Genomic DNA, 27,995 nt, shown 5'->3' on the forward strand with positions numbered 1-27,995 from the left:
ATTTTTTTTCTTATTAATGAAAATGGGATGACACATAATTTTTGTAGTTCAATATGGAGGCAGACTGTAATCAACTGAGCAAGACTGTGCAAATAGTGATTACACAGCAATATTCAAATAGGATTTACGATCCGAACATCTGCTTCACAGTGAGTGCTTAACATGCATATTCAGGTTGTCAACACATGATTTCGCCTCTTGAATGCAATACGCATCGCCTAAATTTAACGATATGCCAGGTTATCTCAATAGGATTTACAGACGTTACTGCGATGTAATTATCAATCCATCATTACTCCTTTGTAGGATGGCCATCAAAGGATCGATTAGCCGCTGGTACTTCTTGTTTTATTCTATGTGTGGTGTCACAGTTCTTGTTTTGATGGCACTGTATAACTTTAGTGGTATGTGTTATCCTCTTTATACTTCCAACGGAAAGATGATTGGATACAGACAAAACGCCGATACCTTTGGAGATTTTTCTCCCCCATTTATTGCCAACAAGTACGTCAAAATTGGCGTGCAGCATCAAATAACTGGAAGGGACCAATCCCATCAACCCAAGGTAAGTGGAACAACGTCGCAACCAGCTGAGTTAATAGCTTTACCTATTTCATGTGTTCGATGGCGAGAGGTCATGTTGTTTCAAAATGTGAAAGCCGGAGCAATTTCCACTCCAAAAGCTGTAACTGGTCGATGTAGAGTTTTCCTACTTTCAATTAAAAGACTTCGGATAAAATTGTTATTCTAATTAAGATGAATCTGTCAGATGTTAGCTTATTTAAGCTATTAATATTTGTGACACTCGCTAATACAACACATTGTCAGTCTGTTCCAGTAGTATAAGTGTCGCCATGTCAGAGACAATAAATCATCGTAGTAGGGAAAACATTTAATACCTACACTGTAAAGTTAAGTGTTCAAGGATAGAACACCAATTAAACGCCTTTTTGTAACACTTTTTGAACGCGTCCAGATGTTCAGAAATTTAACACTATGTGTTCAACCAGCGTTCAATTTTTGAACACACGTGTGCAGATTTTGAACACTATGTGTTCATCAGACATTATATTGAACACATGGTGTTCCATATCTGAACACATGTTGCACAGGAAATGTGTTCAAAAATTTGAACGCTTACACGCGTTCAAAGGGCTGTAACACTTTTTGAACGCATGGACGCCGTTCAACGATAAGTGTGTTAAAGGCTAGAACACATGATGCGCGCTTGTTGAACACCTTTAATTTTGGGCGTTCAGGGGTGTTCAAGCCTTGAAATAACATTACAGACCATTGATATCCAGTAAAATTATTTTATTCTAAAATACACGAAACATTTCTAGAGTAAAATACAATAATTTACTGTAAAATGGGCAAATAAACATTGCAACTTTGTATATAAAGTTTGTCAGAGGAAAAAACCAACAGTGTTAACACCTTCCTATCAAAAACATAAGCAATAAAAATCGCCATATTGTGGATGACGTTTTATGTTCACACTTGTTTAAAATGTACAAAAATAATCTGAAAAAGCTCAAAATTTGGCATACTTATTGTGTTGAAAAGTATGTGTATGAAATGCATACTCCATTTTGGTAAGATGGTTTCTTAAAGACATTTCCTCTTGTATAGACAATTGTAAATTTTGAAGAAAAAAGAAGTTAGTCAAGGCTTCTCTGGTGCACATGGTATATAGTTGTCCACACTAAAGTAAACACAACATGTCAAGTTGTCAAAGTGTCACAGTAAGGCACAACATGCAGAAAGTGGGGAAAGTGGGTCCTTGGCAGGGTAAAACCTATTTCTTAGTCCAACAAAGTCCTTCATAAACAAAAAGGTTTGTTTGTTTGTAATATCTTTAAATAAACCCTGAAATAAATGGGTGACATTTCAAAAATATACTTCTCAGAAATTTAAAACATATTCATAAAGACCTTTCAAATTCTGGTGTACCCTGCTATTAATTTTTATACAATTTTTTTTACCAAAAATGGTAAAAATCACCCTTAAAATGAAAAAATGTACATTTCATCATAACTTGAATATATCACATTCTGGTAATCCCTTTATGTCTTAAAAATGTCTGAAATATCTTTAATGTCCTAAAATTACAAAGTTGCAAATTTCTGCATAATTTGAACAATCTGAAAACGACTATCAGTAGAGATCTATGTCCTAAATATCAAAACTGTTCGATTAGCAGTGTTGAAAGAGATTTTTTAAAGATTTTTTGACCAAAAAATGACAAAAATTGCCATGAAATATAAAAAATTGAATATTTCATCACAACTAGCACAAATTTGACTAAGGTCATTTTTAGGGACATGTTTACCAAATATTGAAGACGGCAGAAAAATAGAAGAAGATTTTGCCAAAGAATAGCAAAATTAGCCTCAAAAATATAAATTTGCATATTTCATCATAATTTGAACATATCTGATTAGGATAATCCCTTGGGACCTGTAATCCAAATATTTAAGGATTCGTACAGGCTGTTTTGAAGAAAAACCTTTGGATGTACAAATTTGAGGACAATGCTACACATCCACCTATTTAGCTGACAGCAAAGCTAAAAACCAGTTGCTAAGTACAAGAGACGTGTTGAGCTACAATACAAAATAATCTACGGTTTGGTAGCACGCTATGATCAACTAAATGTTACAAGGGCATAAGCTTTCAAAGACGTGAAGTCTCCTTCATCAGATGCAAGGGGGGATGAAAAATTGAAGCAGAAAGTGACAGAAAATTCAGAGTGAAAATTTCAGAAAAATCAGTAATTCAGAGCGGACATTTTTACTCTGAATGGTCTGTCGCTTTCAGCTTTAATTTAAATAAGGGAGACTACACGTCTGTGAAAGCTTATTCTCCGACAACATTTAGTTGATCATAGCATGCTACCAAAGCTTTGATTAATTCAGAACAAAAATACAGAAATTTATCAAAATTCAGTTACTGACCCTTGGAAGTTTAAATCTACATTAGAGATGAACTGAGGTTCTCAAGCTTGTTTCCAGACAGCTACCTGTACACTCATCTTCTTCGTTATCTGTACCACCAGCTTCTATAACAACTCTTCGATTTTCAGTTAAATCCAACTTATTACATTCTGAAAAATGCAACAATAGGTAATATGGCGAGATGAAACTTTAAATGAAAGACAAGGAGCTGATTAGGTTAAGGAAAAGGGGAGACTTTCATATACAGTGCCTCTCTTCAATACTGTTACAAAATATTTGCTGCTTCTTGTCATCAACTGATTAAAATAAAAAAGCCAAACTCTCATATGCTGAAACAATACATTGTATACTCTACGATGTTTAACTGATGTTTTACATGCGATTGTGTTTGCTAAAAGACATGTATTAGCTGTACTATGCAAGGCGTATCGATAGCGCTCAGGTCAAGGATTATCGCTACAGATGTGCTTTGATGACCCTTGACCCGAGTGAGATCGATCGATAGGCTATGGCCAAAAGTACCACTGCGTAGTCACAGCTAATTGTTGGTATAGCAGCCATGAAAGAAAAAAAGGTTTCCTCACGTAGTTAAGCTATTTCAAGGTACAATACAATTAATTTCAAAGGACGATAATATAGATGCTTCAAAAATATAATACCTTTTACTATTTTGGAGATGAAACTTACCCTTTCTGGCGTTGCTTCCGCACGATCACGACTTCAGGGTGTGCTTACAAGAAAAATGTCTCAACTTCCGTTTTGATGCATCATGGGATAGGAAAAGGCACCAAACTTGAACACCAAGTGTTTAGAAGTAGAACGCCTCTTGCACGCCGATGTTAAAATTAAAACGTTCATGGTGGTTTTCAGATTTTCTTTTCTAATTTTTAACTTTCAACCCGTAATAAACGTGTAAAATTATTTGTATACTTCCTTTTTAGAAAAAATATGCTTTCAGCAATTGTAGGCCGGAAATATTTTCACTAGTGTGAAATTCGTAACACCAAAATCCGTGTACGTTTACCGGACAGTGAAGCAATAGTAAATTTAATATAGCCATTGTAAAGTAAAAAACACAAAAGATTGTTAATTGTTTCACAGTATTGTAAAATTTCTGTGATGCTCAGTTTTTGAACACTTGAAGGAGATGGTTGTTAACACATAGTGTTCAGGTTTAGAACATCATCGTTAATATTATGAACATGGTGTTAACAATATGAACACTAGCCGTTCAAATTTGAACACCGACATGTACATTTTGAACGCGTAAAGACGCGTCTAGCGTCCGCTATTTTTACAGTGTAACTTCAGACAAGGCACACCGTAGCATTAACAGCACATGTGGCGTCAAACATAGTTACTTTGCATTCTATGACCTAGCCTGACCGAACATTACTCTAAGAATGTAATTATTTGCCAACTTTGTAAAGAATGAGTCATTTCATTCATGTTTACAAAAGAAGAGCTGTGATTACGGTGAATGAATGGATGCCGGAAGCGAAGTAGAAATTAGTGAAATATCGAAAGAATTAACTGTACTGGTGACATTTGTCACAATGGAATTTGGCAGTTCAGGAAGGTTAGCATATTTGATAGACCTTGCCAATTTTCGTAGACACATTTGAAGCTGATATATTTGCATGTTGACAGTTTTGAGTGCAAAGATTCAATGTAATGTGTATTCTTTGCAATAATTAAACTACGGGCAGACATAGAAAGTTGTAATGATAGAAATTAATGCGTGTTCCACATCGCTGGTTACTTGGCACTAGACATATAAAAGCTGTGGGCGCTCCATGACAACTTTTCCCCACACAGACTTAGACGGGGTGGCTGAGACCAATCTCTATTGAAATTGGTCTCAGCCACCCCGTCTATTAAAATTCATGAGTTTACTTTTCTTGTTTACGTACATACCTGTATCAGATGGAAATCTGAGGATTTGCGATTACATCAGGTTGACAACCCCCCACACGAGAGCAATGAATGTAAAAAGTGTGAAAGACGCTCCCACCTAACTATCCAAAATGTTTTTGTGTCGAGTTTGTGTTTGATTCGTTTCAAAAATGTGTTCCTACATTCTTATCCGATTGTTTGTGTTAACAAAAATGTGTGTTTCGCCTCGGATATTTGTAGGGAAGTTTGGATCAGTGTGTACGGTAATGTTTTGTTTGTGTGGGGAAAGCTTATGGCGAGACGCAGCCGGACCTATTGTGTTACAGAGTTGATAGAGTGGCCCTTTGACGCTTGCGTTTCGAAACCCGAGTGTGGTTTCTCATCAGTCGCAGTGTAGATTCTTTCCTTAGTTTGTGTTTGTGAAAAATTATTTTAATGCATTTTAGTGGTCTTGCTCTTCGAGTAGCGAGGCAAGTATATTAATGTTTGGGTCTCGTTGTGAGTCCGTTTGGTGGTTCAGTTTGTTTGTTCTATGTTTCTTTACTTCAGTAAATTTTGTTTTGAATAGTGTGTCTTTAGAATTTTGCCGAGGTTTGTGAATTTTTAGGCAATAATTACCACTGCGGAGTACGGATTTTATGTTTTCTTGATCAAGATACTTACAAGTATCATGATCGATGTGTTTGTTCTCGTACATTTTGTTTAATAGTTCGTGTACTTTGTTTACTATTTGTTCTGTGTCGTCACTGGCTAGTTGTGTATAATACTTAGTGTTGCGTAATTGCCTTTCGCATTCGTGTACGTAATCTTTTGTGTTGACAAAGACAAAACCCGACCCTTGTCAAAGGTTTTTTACGGTAATTTGTCTACTGTTTGCAAGCTGGTTTATCGCGATTCTTTGGGCACGCGACATGTTATGTTTCCTTGTTTGAAAGGGTATCTCTAGGAGTGCGAGTTTAGCAGCTTCAGATAGCTTTCAGGTTTTTGTATTTTTTGCTGTTCGTGGAGTCCAACTTGACTTTTCTTTGAATTGGTGTTGTTGCGATTGTTCGTGTCTCATGATGTCTCCGGTGTTTGGCTTAATTGCTATTGAAACTTTTAATGTTAATTGTTTTCCAAGTCAACTATCCAAGCATTTTAAGAGGGGTGATCAAAAGGCCAGAACAGAACAGCCAATTTTGACCAACGGGTTCAAGAACCGGGAAAGGTGTTTAAAGTGTGCGATAGATGTGTTTACAACATAAACATTACGAACAGTAGGATTAAGAAAGGTATGAATAATCCAAACTGCCCAGTTTCTGTGTGGGGAAAAGTTGGAATGTCGGTCAACGACTCGGATAATTCGAGCTTGCTTAAATATCCACGCCGCACTGCTGCCACACCGCGCTTCAATTTCTGTGTGGAGATTGAGGTTTTGCTACATGTTTTACATGAACGTCAACGCGTAGAATCCACGTTGGCGTAGGCGTACACGTTCACGTGCTAAAATCCGTTTGGCGACACATTGCGTCACTGATTCGTGTGGCATGCACAATCGGTTTCCATTTCGTCACCGTCTGCCTGTATCACAGTCGGCAGTGTCACAGCGGTCTACAAAATGCAATCAAATTAAAGAAATATTTGTTTATCATTATATTCCCCAAAGATTTTCAGATTATCACTGGTAGTACAGTAGTAGTGTAAGGAGCACAAATGCAGCACAATACTATCAAATAATTGATATCAAATAAAAAAATTATTCTGCTCGGGTTCCCGTATTCTGTTTCTGTTTCAGAGGGATAATTCAATGGTTACCCGGTAACATCGGTACTATGCGAATCGACGAAGAAATTTCACACAAAAATAACAAAAATACAATAATATTTTTGAGTATGTCACTGTCACATATCCAACCAATAACGTGTGCGCATAATTCACAGTCTATATCACGTTTTGCTACCTGAAGATGAGAATAAATTTACACGTTTTCAACTAACATGAAATCAGCTGTCTCAAAGTAAAAGCATACGTGGAAAACGTAGGCACAAGTCGATGAAACCATCGCATAAATTCATGACGTTACCCGTTCACGTTTACGTAATACTTGTAGCAAAACCTGTCTGTCATTCACTACTACCTAGCCGACGCCTTCTGTTTTGTTGTCTGCTCAACAAAGTAACAAATTGTCCATTTCCACCGATAAGAACCGTTTCCACGGGCATAACAATTTAGAGTGGATTTCAGTCAAGCTCCACAACTCCTATTTGAGACATGTATATTGAGTACATTTGTACCACAACACAACTCACAGTCACCGCCTTACTGATGAATTGCTGTAAAAAACTGCAAAGGCTTCGTCCGTCCACCAAGAAAGATTGTCAGTGGATCACACAAACATGGTTAATACTAGCTGAAATTTGACTCTTTTGAGTTATCAGCTAAAGCTACATACTCTACTGCATATTTTACTTCAATCCTCAGTTTACAGTTGATATTGATTGTACTTGATCCGATCTAGCTGCTTTTAGATTTCGTTCTAAGTCAAACGTCATACAATGCCACTGTTAGATCAGGTGTAGTTTTATTTACTGTAGGCTCCCTCAGTCATAACAACTGTTTGAAAAAGGAAGACAGTGAGATTAAATAACAGTTATTGAAAAATCTGAAAAGAGACACGTGAAAAGAACAAGTATAACAAAACAACAAAATTGGAATTAAGAAAAACTCCCAAAAAACTGAAGAAATGAGAGACTTATAATCAGCTATCTGAAACAAACTTTTCGTTTGCTGCTGGTTTCCTCAAATCAGTTGATGATGCAAAAACCTTTGTTGTTTGCCCCTGCACCTGAAAAATAATATAAGGTGATTCACAAACAACCTTGAATTATATCAGAGTACATCGTATAGCGAAGGTATTATCCGAGACATAAGACGTCGAGGAAAATATAGAAGACACAAATCTAGGTATTTTGTGAATAACATTAATATTATTTCCCCTTAATAGCACAATTTTACTAGGAAAATGGAAGTCGAAATTATTTTGCAAATGTCCTGTCGTACACCTGCATTTTATTAGATCAGCATGCGATGAAGTAACCGTGTACTCGAAGCTGGGTCACGGAAGACGGCTTAGCTTATCTACCGCACGATCGCGCTCGACCTCACTTATATTCACTTTACTTTCAAATCTTTCAAAACCGCAGACATCATTGATAGCGTCCTTAGTTAACACTGGATTTTAATATTAATCTTTACTGCCCTGATCACAGGGGACTCGTACTTGTTGTTTATTTGTGTCTGTTTGTTTGTGTGTATGTGTTTGTGTTTGTTCATTTGTTAGTTTTAATTAAAAACAGCGAAAAGCTGTTTGTCAATATTTGTCAATAAAGAGCAGTTTATTTATTAGTTTGTTTTTGTTTGTTTGTTTGTTGATACGTATTTCCGATGGTTAGGGTTAGGTTAGGCTTAAGTTAGGGTTAGGGTTAGGGTTAGACTTATTCACTCCCTCTATATATTGAGTCTCAATATATAGAAAGAGTGAATAAGTCGAACCTAACCCTAACTTAAGCCTAACCCTAACCCTAACCCTAACCCTAACTTAAGCCTAACCCTAACCCTAACCATCGGAAATACGTATCAACAAACAAACAAACAAACAAACAAACAAACAAACAAATATATAAACAAACAAACAAATAAAGAAACTGCTCTTTATGACAAATATTAACAAAACAGCTTTTCGCTGTTATTTTATTAAAATAACATAAACAAACACAAACATATAACAAACAGACACAAATAAACGACAAGTACGAGTCCCCTGAGCCCTGATACGGCTTTGCCGCCCAAGGTCGTACTGCGGAAGGCGAGGGCCCGTACGCAGTGCGACCAAGGGCCACAAAAGCCGCAATCAGGGCCGTAAAGGTTTTATCATATACCTTATGGAACGATGCGCAACTCGTCAAAATACGGACACAATCACTCGAATACGACGCGGTATCGCCCAAACTTCGTGTAATAACCCCTTTATCATACATGCATGCTTTGGTATGGCTGTTTTCCTACGGACGTTCCGAAATTAGCGACGAAATCAACTGAAATAGACCTTGCTTGCTCATCGCTGTACTGATAAAAAGTTGGCTGCTAAGTAGTGATGACAACCGTATCACTTCTTGATATTATTCCGCTGTTGGACCATTCCACTTCAAAGGAGGGTTTATGGCACACTTTTAAAGCGAACAATTTAAATATTAAGATGTCGACAAAGGGCTTCACACATTGAAGACGATTTATTTTTAGCTTGAAATGGCGATGGATGTAAAAATAGCCTGGAGTGTGTAAAATGAGTGTGTTTTCGTGTTTTTTAAATACAAACTCATCCCTTTGCGAAAGTTATGAGGCCGGCCAAAATTGGGTCAAAATACTCCGAGTCGCGCCGCGCCAACGTTCGATTTCAAACTCGATCGAGCATCTGAGAGCATGAAGCAAGCAGCTCTGCGACATCTATGAATGCACAGTGGATATATAGCCTACCAGTCAGTTTATCTCCAAGAATTAAACATGTCCTCAGTCCTCAAATATGCCGAATTTACCATCTTAGAAAGGAATTTGTGAGCGCATTAGGGGAAACATGGAGTGAGTACACTGAAAGCTGTAGCGTCGTAACTCATTCGTATTGTTGCTGCACGAATAAAATATTTCAAAGGTTGTCTGCTCGTATATTTTCGTGACTGGCTTGCCTAATTAGAACTAAATTTCTTTCACAATAACCTAAACGAAAGTTTTGCTTTCCCTAGTATCTTACATTGTCTCCGAAACCCGCACCGGTGCCTCGGACAGCTATCATGACCTGTAAATCTCACTGACAGGTTCAAATCGGAAATATAGTATGTGCACCTTGTTTGTCGCGAGTATTTTCATTGCGGTTGGATTTTTGTGGCTCATTTATGGCTGTAAACAATATAATTCACCACTTAGGGACTGGTCAGTTTCTTCGGCCTGGGGGGGGGGCGGTGGATTCATGGGGGGGGGGGGGGTCACCCTGTTTTTGACTTTGGTGATAGGGGGGGTCACCATGTTTTTGAAATGCCCAATAGGGGGGGTCAGTGTGTTTTTGAATTTCGACACAGGCTCATCATCGCCTAAAAAGCATCGTGTCAGCCACAAATTACATCCAGTTGCATTTTTCGGCGCGCCCTTCGGGCGCGTAACTTTAATAATCAGACATATTTTTCAGCACGCCCAACTTTAACATATCAGGCATACATATATCAGAGATATATGTATGTTCAATATTTTTCAGCGTGCTCTTCAAGCGCATTACTTTAATATATCAGACATTTTTCAGCACACCCTTCCTGTGCATTACTTTAATATACAAGACATATATATCAGAGATATCAGATGTTTCATATTTTTCTCCGCGCCCTTCGGGCGCCATACTTAATAAATCAGAGATATATGCCAGAGATATCTTGATGTTTGCTAAGTGAAAGTGTACTATTATGAAATTTGCATTTCATATGAAAAGCATGACAAATTCCTGATACTTTTCTGTTCTCTCTATGAGAATTCAGTATGAGAAAGCAACATGCACAAATATCAATGTTACAAGAAAAGGTCATCTCAGACTCTGCACACATCAGATTTGGCTAAAATGCCTCTCTATTGTTCCTCAGGAGATTTAATTGGATGGCTGGCAAGTCTTAACACCCATCAAAATTTTTGATTTACTGCTTTTTCCTGTTTGATATTAATGATTGACATCCATTTCTGTACTACAGTTCAGGACATCTGGTTAAGCATAGAAAGTGTGAAATACATTCACAGCTCATTCAAAATGTACTGTATTCAAACTTTAAGATTGACACTTTGCAATTCCCATCTTACAACTGACATGCCAACAATTTCATTAAAACACAGAATGACTTAAAATATAAATGTATGTAAAATATAACATATATCTCGGTATATATATATATATATATTAATATATATATATATATATATATATATATATACAGTATTATATTATTACAGTTATATATATATATATATTACAGTATTATATTATTACAGTTGTCGCGTGCGGGGGGGGGGGGTCACCCTGTTTTCGAAATTTGGAATGGGGGGTCACCCTGTTTTCAAAATTTGGAATAGGGGGGGTCAGCCACTTTTTGACGTCGGCAAAAAATAATCCACCGGCCCCCCCCCAGGCCGAAGAAACTGACCAGTCCCTTAGATACTTAAACTCGTCAACAGGAAACTTTACATAAAGCGGTTCTGTCAACCGAGATCGTAATCTTCGGCAGCGAAGAGTAGACGATTTGAAAACAGCACCGTACGGGACTGGCCGTGAACGATGACAGGTGTCGGGTCGGCAAAACAAACACATTTTCTATGCGTTCGTTTGTATGTTTTTGGTACAACTGTACTTGTACCTAAGTGCAATGCCCATGAACTGACTGCAAACAACAAAATTTTGACCATAATCACATTCACAATGACGTTTCGGAGTGTCACAAGTCTATTCGCTCAGCAGTTTCACATGTATGTGAACATCCAACCGAAGGTCACGCGTACGCGTAGCTGTAAGTAGTTCGGTTACAGTGAAAATATAATTCGTATTTTCACTAGTTTAAATACGGGTTCATATTAGTACCGTCTAAACAATAGGAGAATGGCAATACAGGCATATCATGTATGATAAGGAAAATTATTACACAAATATAAGTGAGTTTTCTCCCATAGCGTTGCACATACAGGAACGTGGCTCAAGGTATATGATAAAATAATTTACTTAATAAGGGAGCCGTCATAATTTAAAGCCGGGGGACGGAGGAATTTCATCGGAAACTCCGACATTTCGCGTAACCCCTTCATGCAAACCACGATGAATTTGCAGTGACGCCCCTCTCTAACTCTGACTGACCCCGCCCCTTAGAAAAGTTAAATACTAACACATATATTTGTAAAATTTACAAAGTACAGCAATAGTAAAGACCTTTCAAATCCTGATGTACCCTGCAAGATTATCATCGGTTATATCATGACAGTTGAAAAAGGTGAAACCATCAAATGAAATTCAAAGTCACAACAAACTACAGATATAAAAGCTCATGCTACAACCAGTATCTAACCATACAGCATATTGTTTAATTTTGATGGGTATCATGACAGGGTTTTCACTAAGATATCTGACGGGGCAGAATTTGAGAGTTACAGGGGAGAACACCCGAGACTCTGAGGGGGAAAGTGTCAGAGGAGGCTTCCCCTATCTTGCATGGAAAATTTTAAGATATTGATGTGTGCAATGGTGCAGTCTGGTGCAATCTGAAAGGTTTTTTCAATTTGTTCTTTTACGAAGTAAAACTGTTAAAACATCCCAAGGGGAGAACAAAGGAGAAGGGTGGGGTCCCCCTCTCGTATCGAAAATTGTGAGAAATTGATGTGTTATGGTGCAATCTAAAAGGTGTTTCAATTTATTTTGTAATCTGTGAAACTATTTGCAAATGACGTCGAACAGTCATATTTTCAATACATTTTTTGCGTGATCTGTGTTTGTGTCATAATATTCAACAACCAAACAATGGCAATGCGTTTTGTGAAAAACAGTTCTCAGTTTGCAAGAGATTGAAGACAAATTTATGCTTTGTCCTTGATCCTGTGAACATTTTGAGAAATTCAAGTGTGCAATGGTACAGTCTAGTGCAATCTGAGCGGTATTTCCAATTTGTCTTTTACCAGTAAACTGTCAGAACACCCCTAGGGGGAGCACGAGAGGGGGTGTTACTCCTCTCGCATCGAAAATTTTGAGAAATTGATGTGTGCAGTGGTGCAATCTGAGAGCTATATCAATTTATTTCGCACAAAAAAATTGAGTAACCCCTTCTTCCTCTTAATATTTTGAGCAAACCCCTTGAAGTTTTAAAATTTTTGAATGACCTCCCTCACATTCCTTTTACCCCAAGGCTATAAATAATGACAGCTATCTAAATGACTCGTATATCTAACACCGTGCACTCCCTAGGATTCATTATAACACACTACTTGCTCATTCTGTATAACTACCGGCCAGAACAAGTCACGTGAGGGGAAAATAGATATGTACAGAGGGAGAACCAGGCTTCTAATCATGCAGCATTGTGTAAATACTGAGAAATTCTTTGAGGAATGAGTTTGCAACAAGTTCATAATACTTTTGTTTGCAAGAGCATTGGTCACAGAAATGTTTATACAAATACTATCGTAATACAATGGAACGTGTCTCATAGGTGAACACCTTAAATATTAATATATTGCACATTCTTTTCCTTATAATGAAAATGGGATGACACATAAGTTTTGTAATTCAATCTGGAGGTAGACTGAAATCAACTGAGCAAGGGTGTGCAAATAGTGATTACATAGCAATATTCAAATAGGATTTACGATCCGAACATCTGTCTCACAGTGAGTGCTTAACATGCATATTCAGGTTGTCGACACATGATTTCGCCTCTTAATGCAATACGCATCGCCTAAATTTAACGATATGCCAGGTTATCTCAATAGGATTTACAGACGTTACTGCGATGTAATTATCAATCCATCATTACTCCTTTGTAGGATGGCCATCAAAGGATCGATTAGTCGCTGGTACTTCTTGTTTTATTCTATGTGTGGTGTCACAGTTCTTGTTTTGATGGCACTGTATAACTTTAGTGGTATGTGTTATCCTCTTTATACTTCCAACGGAAAGATGATTGGATATAGGCAAAAAGCCGATACATCTGGAGATTTCTCTCCCCTATTCATTGCCAGCAAGTACGTCAATATTGGCGAGCAGCATCAAATAATAGGAAGGCGCCAATCATATCAACCCAAGGTAAGTCGAGCAACGTCGCAGCCAGCTGAGTTAATAGCTTTATCTACTGCATGTGTTTGATGGCGAGAGAGGTCATGTTGTTTCCGAATGTGAAAGCCAGAGCAATTTACACTCCAAAAGCTGTGACTGGTCGATGACAGGTTTTCTCCCTTCATTGAAAGATTTCGGATAAAATTGTTACGTAATTTAAATGAATCTGTCAGATATTAGCGAATTAAAGCTATTACTATTTGTGTCACTCCCTAATACAACCCGATAGTCAGGCAGCCTCTTCCAGTATAATAAGTGTTGTCATGGCAGAGACATAAATAATCGCATCAGGGAAAACATTTAATACCTAACTTCAAACAAGGCACACTGTAGCATTAACAGCACATGTGGCGTCAAACACAGTTACTTTGCATGCTCTGACCTAGCCTGACCGAACATTACCCTAAGAATTATAATTATTTGCCAACTTTGTAAAGAGTGGGTCATTCTATTCATGTTTACACAAGAAGAGCTGTGATTACGGTGAATGAATGGATGCCGGAAGCGATGTAGTCAATTAGTGACACATCGAAAAAATTAACTGTACTGGTGATATTTGTCAAAATGGAATTTGTCAGTTCTCGGAAGGTTTGCATATTTGATAGACCTTGTCAATTTTGGTAGACACATTTAAAGCTGATATGTTCGTATGTTGACGGTACTGAGTGAAAACATTTAATGTAATGTGCATTCTTTGCAATAATTTAAAAAAAAGGCAGACATAGAAAGTTGCGATGATAAATAAATGGTTGGGCTCGAAGTCAACGACTCAGAGACCCTCTAGCTTGCTTATCCACACTGCGCGCTTCAATCTCTGCGTGAAAGAAAAAGAACGGGTGGCGTAACGCGTAGCCAAACGGATTTTTTGCGCGCGAACGTGTACGCCAACACCAACGTGGATTCTACACGTTCACGTTCACGTAAAACGTGTAGCCAAACCTCTCTAATGTCCATTTGCCTGCGCTTCACGTCACCCTTTCGTGTGGCACGCGCAAGAAATGATTTGGCCCGGCTTGGGTCCGCGTAATCTGTTTCCGCATCTCAGGGATAGCTCAATGGTTATCCAGTATGCCGCGAATCGACGAAGAAATTTCACATAAAAATGACGAAAATACATAAATATCTTTGAGGATAGCACAAGCATATATCAAACTTACAATGTGCAAAAAATGATTCACAGTTTATATCATATTTTGATACCTAAAGATGAGAATAAATTTACACGTTTACAAATTACGTGAAAACAGCTATCTCCATGTAATTACTCGAAGCCGGCTCCGTGCACGTGAAGAATGTACGCACAAGTCGATGACATAATCGCAGAAATTCATGACGTTACATGTTCACGGTCACGTAAAACGTGTAGCCAACCTGTCTATTATGTACGTCGAGAACGTACCCACAAGTCGATGACGTCATCCCATAAATTCGTGAAGTTCCGCATTCATGTTCACGTAAAATGTGTAGCACAACCTGTCTATTAAAGTTAAAGCGATGAAATTCGTTTCTTCGCCTCGATAAGGTTTGTATGTGCGATATGTGATAGTGAGCATGCGTGCGTGAGTGCTTCACGAACTCTACAACGTGTGGAGCGGTCTCAGTCAGAAAAATATAACAACTTAGCCGGCTATTGAACCACTCTTTTATTTGGGAGTGGAGATTTAGCCGAGCGGTTCTCTCTGGGGCCTCTCCGCTAGGCGACTGATGCCGTATGTTGTGGGTTCGAACCCGATTGAAAACTAGCCGTATTTTCTATCCTGGGTTGGTAACTCTGCTGGTGGACAGAATTGTCCCCGAGGTTATCGTTCGCCCAGTTAAAGCGATGAAATTCGTTTCTTCGCCTCGATAAGGTTTGTATGTGCGATGTGTGATAGTGAGCATGCGTGCGTGAGTGCTGCACGAACTCTACAACGTGTGGAGCGGTCTCAGTCAGAAAAATGTAACAACTTAGCCGGCTATTGAACCACTCTTTTATTTGGGAGTGGAGATTTAGCCGAGCGGTTCTCTCTGTGGCCTCTCCGCTAGGCGACTGATGCCGTATGTTGTGGGTTCGAACCCGATGGAAAACTAGCCGTATATTCACAACTACCTAGCCGCCCCTTCGGTTTTGTCGTCTACTCAACAAAATTTAAACCAGATATGAACTGAATATGCTCACGTGTTTTACAACAGGTTCATTAATAGTTCTATGTTATCACTATATGTAGCAGTTTTTTTTAACTTCGCACAGTACTCTCAGAGTTTAATCACTAATTACAAAACTTTATTTAATATGCAAATGAACTGTTAATTAACTTGACACTGCTCAATGCTTCATGGGACAATTACATATCCATCAGATCAACATTTGTAGCACGTTTTATTTAATTTAGTGCTGTAATTTTAGAGTAATGTTACTAATTACAAAGTTCATTAAATATGCAAATAAACCCTTAATTAACTTGACACTGTACAATGATTCATAGCACAATTAAATATTTATCAAATCAATTTCTGTAGCACGTTTAAAAAAATTTGGTGCCGTAATTTCAGAATTATATACCTAATTACAAAGTTTATTAAATATGCAAATGAACCTTAATTAACTTTACACTACTAACTGCTTTACAACACAGTTAGATATCTGTCGGATCAGTATATGCAGCAGTTTTCATGACGTTTGATGCAGTTATTTCGGAGTTATATGACTAATTATAAAACTTCATGAAATATGCAAATGAGCTAATTATTAATTTTACACTGCTCAATGCTTCTCAGTACAATTGGATATTTATCAGATCAACATCTGTAGCAAGTTTCATCAAATTTAATGCTGTAATTTTGGAGTAATATCACTGATTACAAAGTTCATTAAATATGCAAATGAACCCTTAATTAATTTCACACTACTATATGCTTTACACTACAGTTAGATATCAGTAAGATCAGTATCTGCAGCAGATTTCATCACATTTGGTGAAGTTATATCGGAGTTATATGACTAATTACAAAACTTCATAAAATATGCAAATGAGCTATTTGTTAACTTGACACTGCCAAATGCTTCTAAGCATAATTAGATATATATCACATCAATATTTGTTGCAAGTATCATCAAGTTTGGTGCAGGAATTTTAGAGTTATCTCACTAATAACAAAAGTTCATTAAATATGTAAATGAGAAGGTAATTGACATGACACTCACAGTATCATCATAATGTTCTGAGACTGTCCTCTGTGAAAAGTTTCATGAAATTTGGTGCAGTATTTCTTGATATATGTCTACACTGTCATTACCGTCTCCATAGGGAAACCATTGTACGGAAAAAAACAATATTGCATAACTTCATTAATATGCAAGTCACACCAACCAAAATCTAATCAGTACTTGCAAGTAGCATATGGTACCCGTGTACCAAATCTGACTTGAATCCGTTCAGTCGTTTTTGAGTTATCGTGTAAACAGACAGACAGACAGACAGACACACACACACACACACACGGACAGACAGACAGACATCGCTATGACATTAGCCCACATTACACATACATGTGAGCTAAAAATGTCCACTCTCAGCGATAACGACGGTCCACGCCAACCGTTTCCACTGGCATTAGAATTTAGAATGGATTTGAGTCAAGCTCCACAACTCCTGTGTGATACAGGTATATAGTGCACACGTGTATCGCAACACAAATCACAGTCACTGCCTTACTGATAAATTGCTGTAAAACCTGCCAGGGCTTCGTCCGTCTAGACAGAAAGATTGTCAGTGGATCGCACAAACGTGTAATACCAGCTGAAATTTGACTCTTTTGAGTTATCAGCTTAAGCTATTTTTCTTCGAATTCAACGTTATACAATACCGCTGTCAGATCAAGTGCAATTAGTTTTGTTTATTTATTTATCAATTTATTTACTGGTATGACCCCCTCAGTCATAAAGACTAATTTACAAGGAGTAGAATGAAAAATGGAAGAGTAAATAATAATTATTTAGAAATCTGAAAAGATACACGTGAAGAGAACAAGTATAACAAGACAACTCTGTACAAAAAGTCAAGTTTGTCATAAACTTTCCTGCCCAAGCAAAGAAGACAAAGTAAAACTTTTTACCATGTTTGCATAAGTAACACTGTAACTGTGGTATAAAGGTGGTACTTCGTCAACTGTAACACCCAGGTAAAGCAAATGACAAATTTGACTCTTCGTACAGTGGCAACAAAATCGAATTAATAAAAACTCCCACAAAACTGAAGAAATGAGAGACTTATAATCAGCTAGGCTATCTGCCTGAAACAAACTTGTCGTATGCTGGTTTCCTCAAATCAGTTGATGACGCCAAAACCTTTGTTGTTCGCCCCTTCACCTGAAATATAATATAAGGTGATTCACAAACTACCTTGAATTATATCGGAGCGCCACATATAGCGAAGATATCCCAGACGCGTGGGTTTGATGAAAATATCGAAGCGTATGACGTACGAGGACATAAATCCGGGCATTTTAGCCCTCGTGACCATGCCTTACCAGAAAGACCACTGTACTTCTCGACCTACGGCCTCGTGGAATAGCGATGTATTTCTGGTAACGCACGGCACCTCGTGGTAATGAACGGGTGCTACATGTGTTCAATAGTAGCTCGTCGATTACGTCGAGTGCTGCATACTCATCATTTGAAATCGAACCGGCACTATTTTAAACTTTACAACTTCGGAATTTCAAAATATTCAAATATGTGTAGCACAACCGTTTTTAGAAGATTGTGCATGAAGAGCCGATAAACCATATAAAAGTGATTTAAATATATTTATAACACGCCACATGCTCATTCCATGTCGCGATTCGCCAGAATACGTCACGTGACGAGAAAATAGATACGTCTAGTCCCCACCGAATCGAAAAAAGTGACGTCAGAGGGTATTTTTTGAAAAGCTTTTTCCCTGGGGAAATAGTTCTGACCAAATTTGGAAAAGTGCCCGGTCACGTGACCGTCACGGGTGGAGTGTCGTCTGCAGCTTTGCAACAATGGCGGGTGACTGGAACGTGATGTGCGTCCGGGATAGGTGACGACACATTCTCTAAAACAATTTTTCCAACATTTTTCGACATTCCAACTGCGTAGGAACTTGAACAGCTCATCGACGGAAAAGATTAAAGTGCAACAAAGGATGTCGCTAGGTATGCTTCGAAATTTTTTTGAAAGAAAGTAGTACCACGTACAACTGAAACCGCTGTAAGCTTACATCGCTCAGTAAACTTGTCACAATGGATTGTTGCGGTGCAAAATATCAAAACACATTAAAAACTATATAACAATACAACATGAGCATGTGGTGTGTTATAAAACACCTATAGCCTGGTCTTTGTTCGGGCTATAGCGCTCGTCTATAACCCCTCGTGGCCGTGTGTTACCAGAAACACATCGCTATACCCCTCGGCCTACGGCCTCGGGGAATAGCGATGTGTTTCTGGTAACACACGGCCCCTCGGGGTAATAGACGGGCGCTACAGCCCTCATGACCAGGCAATATGTGTTTACTAATTGATGCGCCATTCTACGATGAAAATCGTTCTCATTTTTAACGAATTTTCGTCTGACATGAAAATAAAGCATATGATTGTCATTTTTAATAAATCGAAACATTTAGAGTGAAAACTAAGTACGAAAAGCATGTTATAAACCATTATAGCCCAAACAAATGACTATGTACCCTCGAGGCAGAAGACTATTCGCCCTCCTGACGTAAGGCGAACGGTCGTCTACCCTCGGGCACATAGTTTGTAGTTTGGAGTAGAGTATAATATTATGTATTATGTATTATATATATATATAGCACGAGATTTTGACCAGTTCACGACATATATGCACGAGCGATAGCGAGTGCATATATGAAGTGAACTGGTCAAAATCGTGTTGTGTACAGTCGCAGGGTGTGATTTGTTGCTATTATATCAAAACAGTATATTGAATTCTGGCATGGAATGTCAAAAACGGATTTTTGCTCAAGCTGAGAGCTCGCGCGTATTCCAGCCGTATCGCCAATATACCACGGTTCTTTTCGCGTCTCGACCAATCAGATCGCTGTATTTGCGCCATCAATATACTAGTATGATATAATACATATTATATCATACCAGTATGATGGTGCAAATACAGCGATCTGATTGGTCGAGACGCGAAAAGAACCGTAGTATATTGGCGGTATACCACGGCTGGCATGCGCACTAGCTCTCAGCTTGAGGAAAATTCCTTTTATGACGTTCCATACCAGAATTTCAATATACTGTTATGATATAATAGCAATTTATCATATACCCATGCCCATATTACTACATTCTAGTGACGTTAACCGTAAAATATCAGCCGTGATATTTAACGATAAACGTTGAGATATGCACGATGAACGTCATCAGATTTAGAGTTTTCCCGTACTACATTAGCAGTTTGTTGGTAAACAACGTAAACAACAAAATGGCTGCCGCTCCCCGCCTGCGAAGCGATGTCACCGACGTAAAAAATTGAAGGGCTTCGAGGAACACAGGTATTTCTGGTTGCAAAATGCGGAAATATTATGTTGAGTCTTGAAATGTTTTCCCATGTTATTTTTTTTGGTCAAGTGCTAGCAAAACTTCTGCCGTTCGCACGGCGCCGGCACTGTGCACGGTCTCCCCGAACAGGTAGTGAGCGCGTGGCGTGACAGAGATGTCGCGCGCGCGACGACTGTTGACATGGCAACTCTAAGGGTAAATTAACAAAATGGTGTCCTCTCCGCGCGAGCTCCGTGCCGTAAGACGATCGAAATCAGGATAGATTTTAGGCTGAGCACAGTTTTTGATCGGTTACAGTTGTAATAGCATATTGCACCTTAAAATTCCCCTTCTGTATGACGATTTTTGTATCCCGGTGTCTTTCTTCATGGGTTTCATTGAGATATGGAGGACTTGCAGCGATGTCGCGCGTGATGTTGACATCTTCGTCATATACTTTATGAATGAAGCCTGTTCACACGAACATTTTGATATTTATGCGCGAGGCGTAATAAAGTAAAGCCTCAAAATTTAAGGGTTTTCGTTCTATTGGTAAAAATTCCCTAAAATTGTGGGCATGGGTATATGATAAATCGGTTATTACCCATTATATTACCATGCCCTGCCTGTCGCATTTTGATTGGTCGAGCTGAACCACGTGACTGACCACAAATAGACAGTAATGGTCTGTTTATATGCCCTTGAATATGAATAATAAGATTAACAATTCAAAGTATCGTAACTTTGCAGCTCAAACGTAAATCATAATCAATCACAAAATAAAATGGAGCACTTGTGGGCCAAGTTGAGATACTTTTTTCTGAAAATATTTCCAGATTTGCCAATATTTTACAGCGCGCGTGACAGTGCGTCGCGTACTGCTCAGTTCTGGGGCCCAGTTGTCGTTCGCTCCGAACATTTTCGCTAATTTTGACGGTTTTCTCCGGTTCGTTGATAATATAATGGAAATAACAGACTCCGCACTGACCATTAACATTTATTTGTGGGCGCGGGCTCGAGGAAAGCCAAATTAACGGGCTCGGCAAGCCTCGCCCGTTAATTTTTGGCTTTCCTCTCGCCCTTGCCCACAAATAAACGTTAATGGTCAGCGCGTCGCCCGTTATTTCTATAATATCGCCTATTCTTTGTGTCGTATCAGCATTCGTGTCATTTGTGCTGCGGCAGACACGAGACGAACGAAGCACAAATGACACTCATGCTGATACGACACAGGAACAGGCGATATTGGGTAATAACCTCTAAAAATCACACCTAGCGACGGTATACCACTCGATTTTGACCAGTTAACTTCATATATGCACTCGCTATCGCTCGTGCATATATGTCGTGAACTGGTCAAAATCTCGTGGTACACTTGCGCTGGATGTGCTTTATTAGTCCCCACGGACACCGTCCGGGGGGACTTATAGGTTTGGCCATGTCTGTACCTGCGTCCGTCCGTCCGTTCACGCAGATATCTCAGAGATGCCTGACGCGATTTCATTCAAACTTGATACAAAGATTACTTCATATGTCATACATATGCACGTCGATTTGTTTTCAGATACAATCCAATATGGCCACCAGGCGGCCATTTTATTACGATTTTTTCCATGTACAGAGCCATAACTCAGACATGTTTCAACTTATTTTATTCAAACTTGGTACAAGGACATTGACCAATGTCATAGATATGCACGTCGATTTGTTTTGTAATACGATCCAATATGGCCGTCAGGCGGCCATTTTGTAACGATTTTTTCATGTACAGAGCTATAACTCAGGCATATCTCAACCGATTTTATTCAAACTTTGTACAAGGACATTGACCTATTTCATAGATATGCACGTCAATTTGTTTTGTGATGCGATCCAATATGGCCGCCAGGTGGTCATTGTGTTACGATTTTTTCATGTACAGAGCCATAATTCAGGCATATCTCAACTGATTTTATTCAAAGTTGGTACAAGGACATTGACCTATGTCATACATATGCACATTGATTTGTTTTGTGATACGACATTGATTTGTTTTGTAATACGATCCAATATGGCCACCGTGTGGCCATTTTTTTACGATTTTTCCATGTCAAGAACCATAACTCAGACATGTATCAAGCAAATTTATTCAAAGTTGGTACAAGGACATTGACTTATAGTATACATATGTACGTTGATTTGTTTCTCGATATGGTCTGATATGGCCACAAGGTGGCAATTTTGTTATGTTTTTTTTTTCATTTCGAGAGCCATAACTATGGCAAGTCTCAACTGATTTTATTCAAAGTTTGTACCTGGACATTGACTTATGTCGTTCATATACGTATTGATTTTTTAAACAGTAAGATCAAATATGGCTGCGTGGCGGCGATTTTGTTACGATTTTCTCATGCCATAACTCAGACATATTTCCACCAGTATCATTCAAAGTTTGTACAAGGACATTAACCTATTTCACACATGCTCATCAATTTGTTTCACGTCATGTAGCAGTATCATGTCAATTATTGAAGTTTCATAATTAGGCTGATATATCAAGAAATACTGCATCAAATTTCATGAAACTTTGTACAGATGTTAAGCTCACATTGCTTTAACAGTGAAAAAGACATTTATCAGTGTCATTTTAATTAATTTGTAATTGCATATGTAATGAACTTTCCTAAGTAGAGTGATATACCGGTATCCACAAATACAACATCAAATTTGATGAAACTTGATACAGATGTTGATCTCATAGTGTTGTAAATACTGCATTAAACTTTATGAAATATGGTACCGGTGATAATCTATAAGTGTTAGGATAGTATATAAAATGTTTTGCAACATCCTGTCAACTAATTCCCGGTTGACTCATTTAATGACCTTTAGGATAGTGGCCTACATTGGTTTTATGTTTTCATCACCATTCTTGGCCATTGAGTGCCATCTTTATCAAAGTATTTTTATCACAGACCTAATGAAGAGGACTCTATCCTCTCTGAGGACCTGTAATCAAAGTAACCATTAACAAGTGGGGACTGTGTCATCAACGATGACTTGTTGCTTAAATATTATACTCTTCGTCAATGTTTTGGATTTCGCGTCCTCTTACTGTATAGCGAAACTTTCTGTACGATGAAACTTTCAGCTTACTGACAAATGTGTATAATAATATTTGCCACTAAAATGTTTGAAGGTATTGTCAGTGATTACACCACGTCTCAACAGGTCACAAAAAAGGTCGTCACAGCACTCAACGGAGCTTTACATGGAAGAGCACCGGCAAAAGGAGGAAAATATTCACACAGATCAGGCGGGGAGCAAACTTTGAATAAATGGTCAACCATGCCCATAAAACAAAGTAATGATGCCCGTTATCTACTTCCCTTGTTTCAATACGAAGATGGGCCAAGTGGTCTATTTATACACTTGTATTATGCAATAATTGCCGCAATTTATCAAAATAGATCATTGGTTATACCATACCTGCACAAGCATCTAACACAGGCAACGGGACCTGAAGAACGAACTCTTGACGAGACGTTTGACACGGCAAAGCTGGGGGAAATTGTCAGTGTCAGTAGTTTCGACGAATTCAAAAGAGACTGTGGTACTCATTTCACACTTAAAAACATTACAGAAGGACCCTACCCGCAGCGATTCATCGATGAGTTTAAACTTGAAGAATACAACATTATAAAAGGAGAATGTGAACGTTACATAGGCGTTACCATGCCTAACGTGAATGAGGTTCCTCCTTTGCTTGAAAATGTCCTTGAAAGATTTAAGGCAATGTCACAAGTACGATGTCTTGGCTACATCACTCCCCGGCAACAGAAACTTCAAGAAGAAGAGATAGAGGAGAAGGTATCCAAAAATTTCATCCGAGCACCATACATTCGTAGGATGGCTAATGAAGTGATGGGGAAAATATGCGAGGGATCCTTTGCTGTGATGCACTGGAGGAACAAAAGTGCAGAGCCGTATGTATTTGTATTTCTGTATACATCATAACTACTTTGATATGATTGCAAAGTAGACAGAATACGTAGAGCACACATTATGAAAAATCTTGTCGTGCAGGTCACACAACGGGCAGTAGTTTTTTACATCTCAAACACCGAGGAACAAAATGCAAAATAATTTTTAGTGAAAGCATTATTTCGGTAAGAGTTTAAAGTCGTATGTCAGGCGTCATATTGTCTTGCAAGGAAATTTACTCAGTAGATTACAATTTCATCGGAAAACAAAATGCTATGTAACTTCCATAATCCTCTTACACACTAGAACAAACTTGATCCCCGGAATTAAGTCCCCTATCTTTAAATATTAGAATTGGAGCTTGAAATGGAGGCAGACAGATGGGACACACGAAGATTGATTTGTAATTTAAATATTGTTATGTTTGCATCAGTGATCAGTGCACTAATAAAAATGTGCATAAATATGTTCTAGCTGTAGGCCTGGCATGGAAACGCCTGAATGTACGGAAGATGTGAAGGAAGGCCTGGCTTACTTGTCAGAGGAAGTTGATACAATTATAGATCTCGTTTGGCAGGCACTTCAAGAACACAACATGTCGTGCCTGTATGTCTGTACTGCTCCATACGAACAGGTACGATGATAGTTTCCAAGATGTTGAGGGTTTAACTTTGAATGACGATGAAATACAAAATCAAGTAAACCATCTTGCTCTCATTGCGCAGCGTTAGTATTAATCAATATTTATATTATTGATGATAGGAAATATACATATTTCGAAATAAGAATGTAAATGCGACAGTATCTCGTAAAGAGTCGTGTATTTGTAGTTGTAAAAATGGCAAGAATAAGATACAAAATATTTGACTAAGGCATGCTTTCATTTCAGAAAATGGTTGATCATCTTAAGAAATCAAAATTTGTCCACACATTAGAAGATGCACTAAGGATATCTGATGAGCTCATGACGTACAAAGATGACAATTATGTTCTGTCCTTAGTTGAACAGGAGATCGCTGAAAGTAGGTGCACGAAAATCACAACATACATCGACAAGACGTTATTCTTTTGACTTGCGTCTTTCTTATAGATTCTGACTGTCTGTCTGTCTGTCTCTGTCTGTCTGTCTGTCTGTGTGTATGTATGTACATATGTATGTATGTATGTGAAAGAAGATAACGTCACCATATGAATTCAAAGTTTAAAGAAAAGATTGATCAGAGGTAGTCAGGAACATGGTATTCAGAACAGAAAAATGAACGTGACTTACAAACACCTCATTCATTGAATATAGTTGATCGATAGCTAATTCAATTAGATACTGATCGATAACACTACCCAGCCTCTTCTCTATATTTATAGCAGCATTATTGGTGGTAAAGAAAGTTTCTAATGTTAGCTTAAGTGATATTATCATCGTGTCTGGTGATAGAGATTAACTCGAATAAAGATGTACAGCAGTCTCCTAGATTAATGAATTGCATGTGATATTAAACTGCCAGAGCAATGTCAGGAGAGTCAAACAAAATAAAATTAAACAAACATTTATCTGATTCCAAAACCACCATTCAGTAGGTTTTTGAAAATTTTTGCATGCTTGAAATGCGATTTCCTTAAAATGCCTTTTTGAAAAAGTTATTCGTAATTTTATTACCATAGTTCGCGCAATGGACCACCAAGGCCGGTCACAAGTCGCTTACAGATATGCATCCGTTACTACAGTAGAATAAGAACTTTTTCCATAGCCATATGGTCGCTGCCATGGCAATCACAACGCTTGTGAGTGCGTCATCAAACGTCAGGGACCTAGCTTGAATATGTTTTATTTGATCAATATTTGAAAGCGATAAAATTTTAAAATTACTCAGATAACTTTGAAGTTTCTCACTAAATTAAAAGTAATCAATATTTTCTTTCGGAATAAAAACACAACATCGTTCAATAACAGCTGTGCCTTTTAAAGGGGAAAAAGATTCTAAAAGTTGGCGACGCTAATGTATTTCTAGTGTTGTCGATCATAGACAGTTAATCCAGTGTGAATCAAGCTACATGTAACATAAGATCAGGCGATTTACAGAAGAGTTCATTCGTATAGCACCTAACAAAGTGGCTGACAGATATACTTCTCTTACAGGAACACCACTCTTTATTTCATCGATTGGATCTCAATGGTCTCGCTTTGTAAATTTTGCTAGGAATAGAAATAAGAAGGCAACCATCCAGCTGATTCGTATGCCGGGGATACCAAGTCATCTTTTGTCTTACAGGTATCTACTATAATCAGTTTCAAATCTTAAGAGGAAAATGGTTCCTGAGGATGTTATCGAACTTTTTTCAGCATTGAGGGACAATAACAATAAAGTGTTAATATTATCAGAAGAGAATACTTGAACGATTTAAATTTAATATTCCTAAGTGGTATTTCATTTTTCATCATGTCAATTATGCAGGAGTACTTCAGTATTGTAAATTTGTTTACCAACAAAATGGCAACAGCCTGCCTTACAATCTGTATCTGAACGACACACAATAATGTTCAATCTTGCATGTTTGCAGATTGAAGTTGTTAAGGATGTTAATCGAGAACAATGAATCTGTATATTTATTCCATGTTAACTTTATATTTTTGAAATAAAGTCGCTGGTCGTTGATTAAATAATGCCACTTTTGGGGGAAATATACACGCAGATGCTGAATTATTTAATTTCATGTTTGCAATTTTTTTATTCAGGTGACTTAATTTACTAAAATCGAGAAAGTGTTGTACATAAACTTGTCAAGAATAATTCACGGCAATGCATCAACGCCATGTTATCATTCACAAAAAGTTAAAATCTTTGAAGCTGGTAATTGGTGATATTAGTTCACCAAGTAAAGACTGTACTTCGTATATGAACATGACCGCAATCAAACTTTGACGTCTACCGTTGTTGAATTTGTTCTCCAAACATTTATAATCAACTATTAAGGCAATTGTTCTTCCAATTTCATCTCGTCTGTGTCGTCCGTTTTTCGCCAAAATACTACGACATCCTGCAGCGTAGTCAGGTGTTTAGACCTGAAATGTAAAATAACGTGGTTTGCGAAAATTCAGTGACGACAGTGTCAAGTAACAAATACAGACCAAAACGATTTAGTCATATATAACGCAATTTATTTATAACACTTAAAAGGCCCCCACAACTGACTAGATCAAGTAATCAAAAAATAGATTAAAAGTAAGGGATAAAGGCCAAGCACGAGGGCTCTTATGATATGTAAATTCCGATCCTGCGAAAACAATGTCTCAGCCATTGGCTTCGACATTTTATCGTAGGGGAGGACTTCATATACGAGAAGAGCCTGTACATGTGGATTTTTTCGGACTGAAAAAGTTAAACCCGAAACCGACATCTTTTCGTATGGGTTGTCTTAAATTGACTATCTCGTTCGTCAATGTAACACTTTTAACTTAACACATAAAAAACTTTGATTGTTAAAGTTACCTACAAGTGTAATGGAACATGCCATAGAAGCCTAAGTGCATCTTGTTCTGTGTTTGTGCCTACGCAGGTTTTGACTAAACTTTGAATGATAATCGAAGTTCATTTGAATAATTTATTATATACAAAAGCCCTAGGACTTTATAAAAGCTGAACCCTTTGTGTAAAAAGTGACGGCCTTTTAATGGATTCCCATTTCGCATAGTACGCCGCTTCCTTGCGTAATAAACAAAGGATTTCATCAACTCAGTTATTTTGTTTGTTTGTTAAATTTTACCTCCAAATTTCCCTGTGGTTTGATACCCTCTCCAC

At 38.0% G+C, this 27,995-nt stretch overlaps 1 protein-coding gene across 2 annotated transcripts; it reads left to right on the plus strand.

Annotated features, from left to right (window-relative positions):
- The first annotated feature begins 148 nt into the window (after positions 1-148).
- On the plus strand, positions 149-27,980 carry LOC139123167 (uncharacterized). Of its 2 annotated transcripts, none has more exons than XM_070689237.1 (5): positions 149-565; positions 23,449-24,203; positions 24,676-24,835; positions 25,091-25,223; positions 26,336-27,980. In XM_070689237.1, the coding sequence occupies exons 1-5, from the start codon at positions 203-205 to the stop codon at positions 26,479-26,481; spliced, it is 1,557 nt and encodes a 518-aa protein (XP_070545338.1). In that variant the 5' UTR covers positions 149-202; the 3' UTR covers positions 26,482-27,980. The 2 variants fall into 2 exon arrangements, with proteins under 2 accessions (XP_070545338.1, XP_070545337.1); XM_070689236.1 differs by lacking the exon at positions 149-565 and adding an exon at positions 11,679-13,698.
- The last annotated feature ends 15 nt before the right edge of the window (positions 27,981-27,995 follow it).

The sequence above is a fragment of the Ptychodera flava genome, chromosome 22 (assembly GCF_041260155.1).
Source record: "Ptychodera flava strain L36383 chromosome 22, AS_Pfla_20210202, whole genome shotgun sequence".
In the NCBI taxonomy this organism is placed as follows: domain Eukaryota; kingdom Metazoa; phylum Hemichordata; class Enteropneusta; family Ptychoderidae; genus Ptychodera; species Ptychodera flava.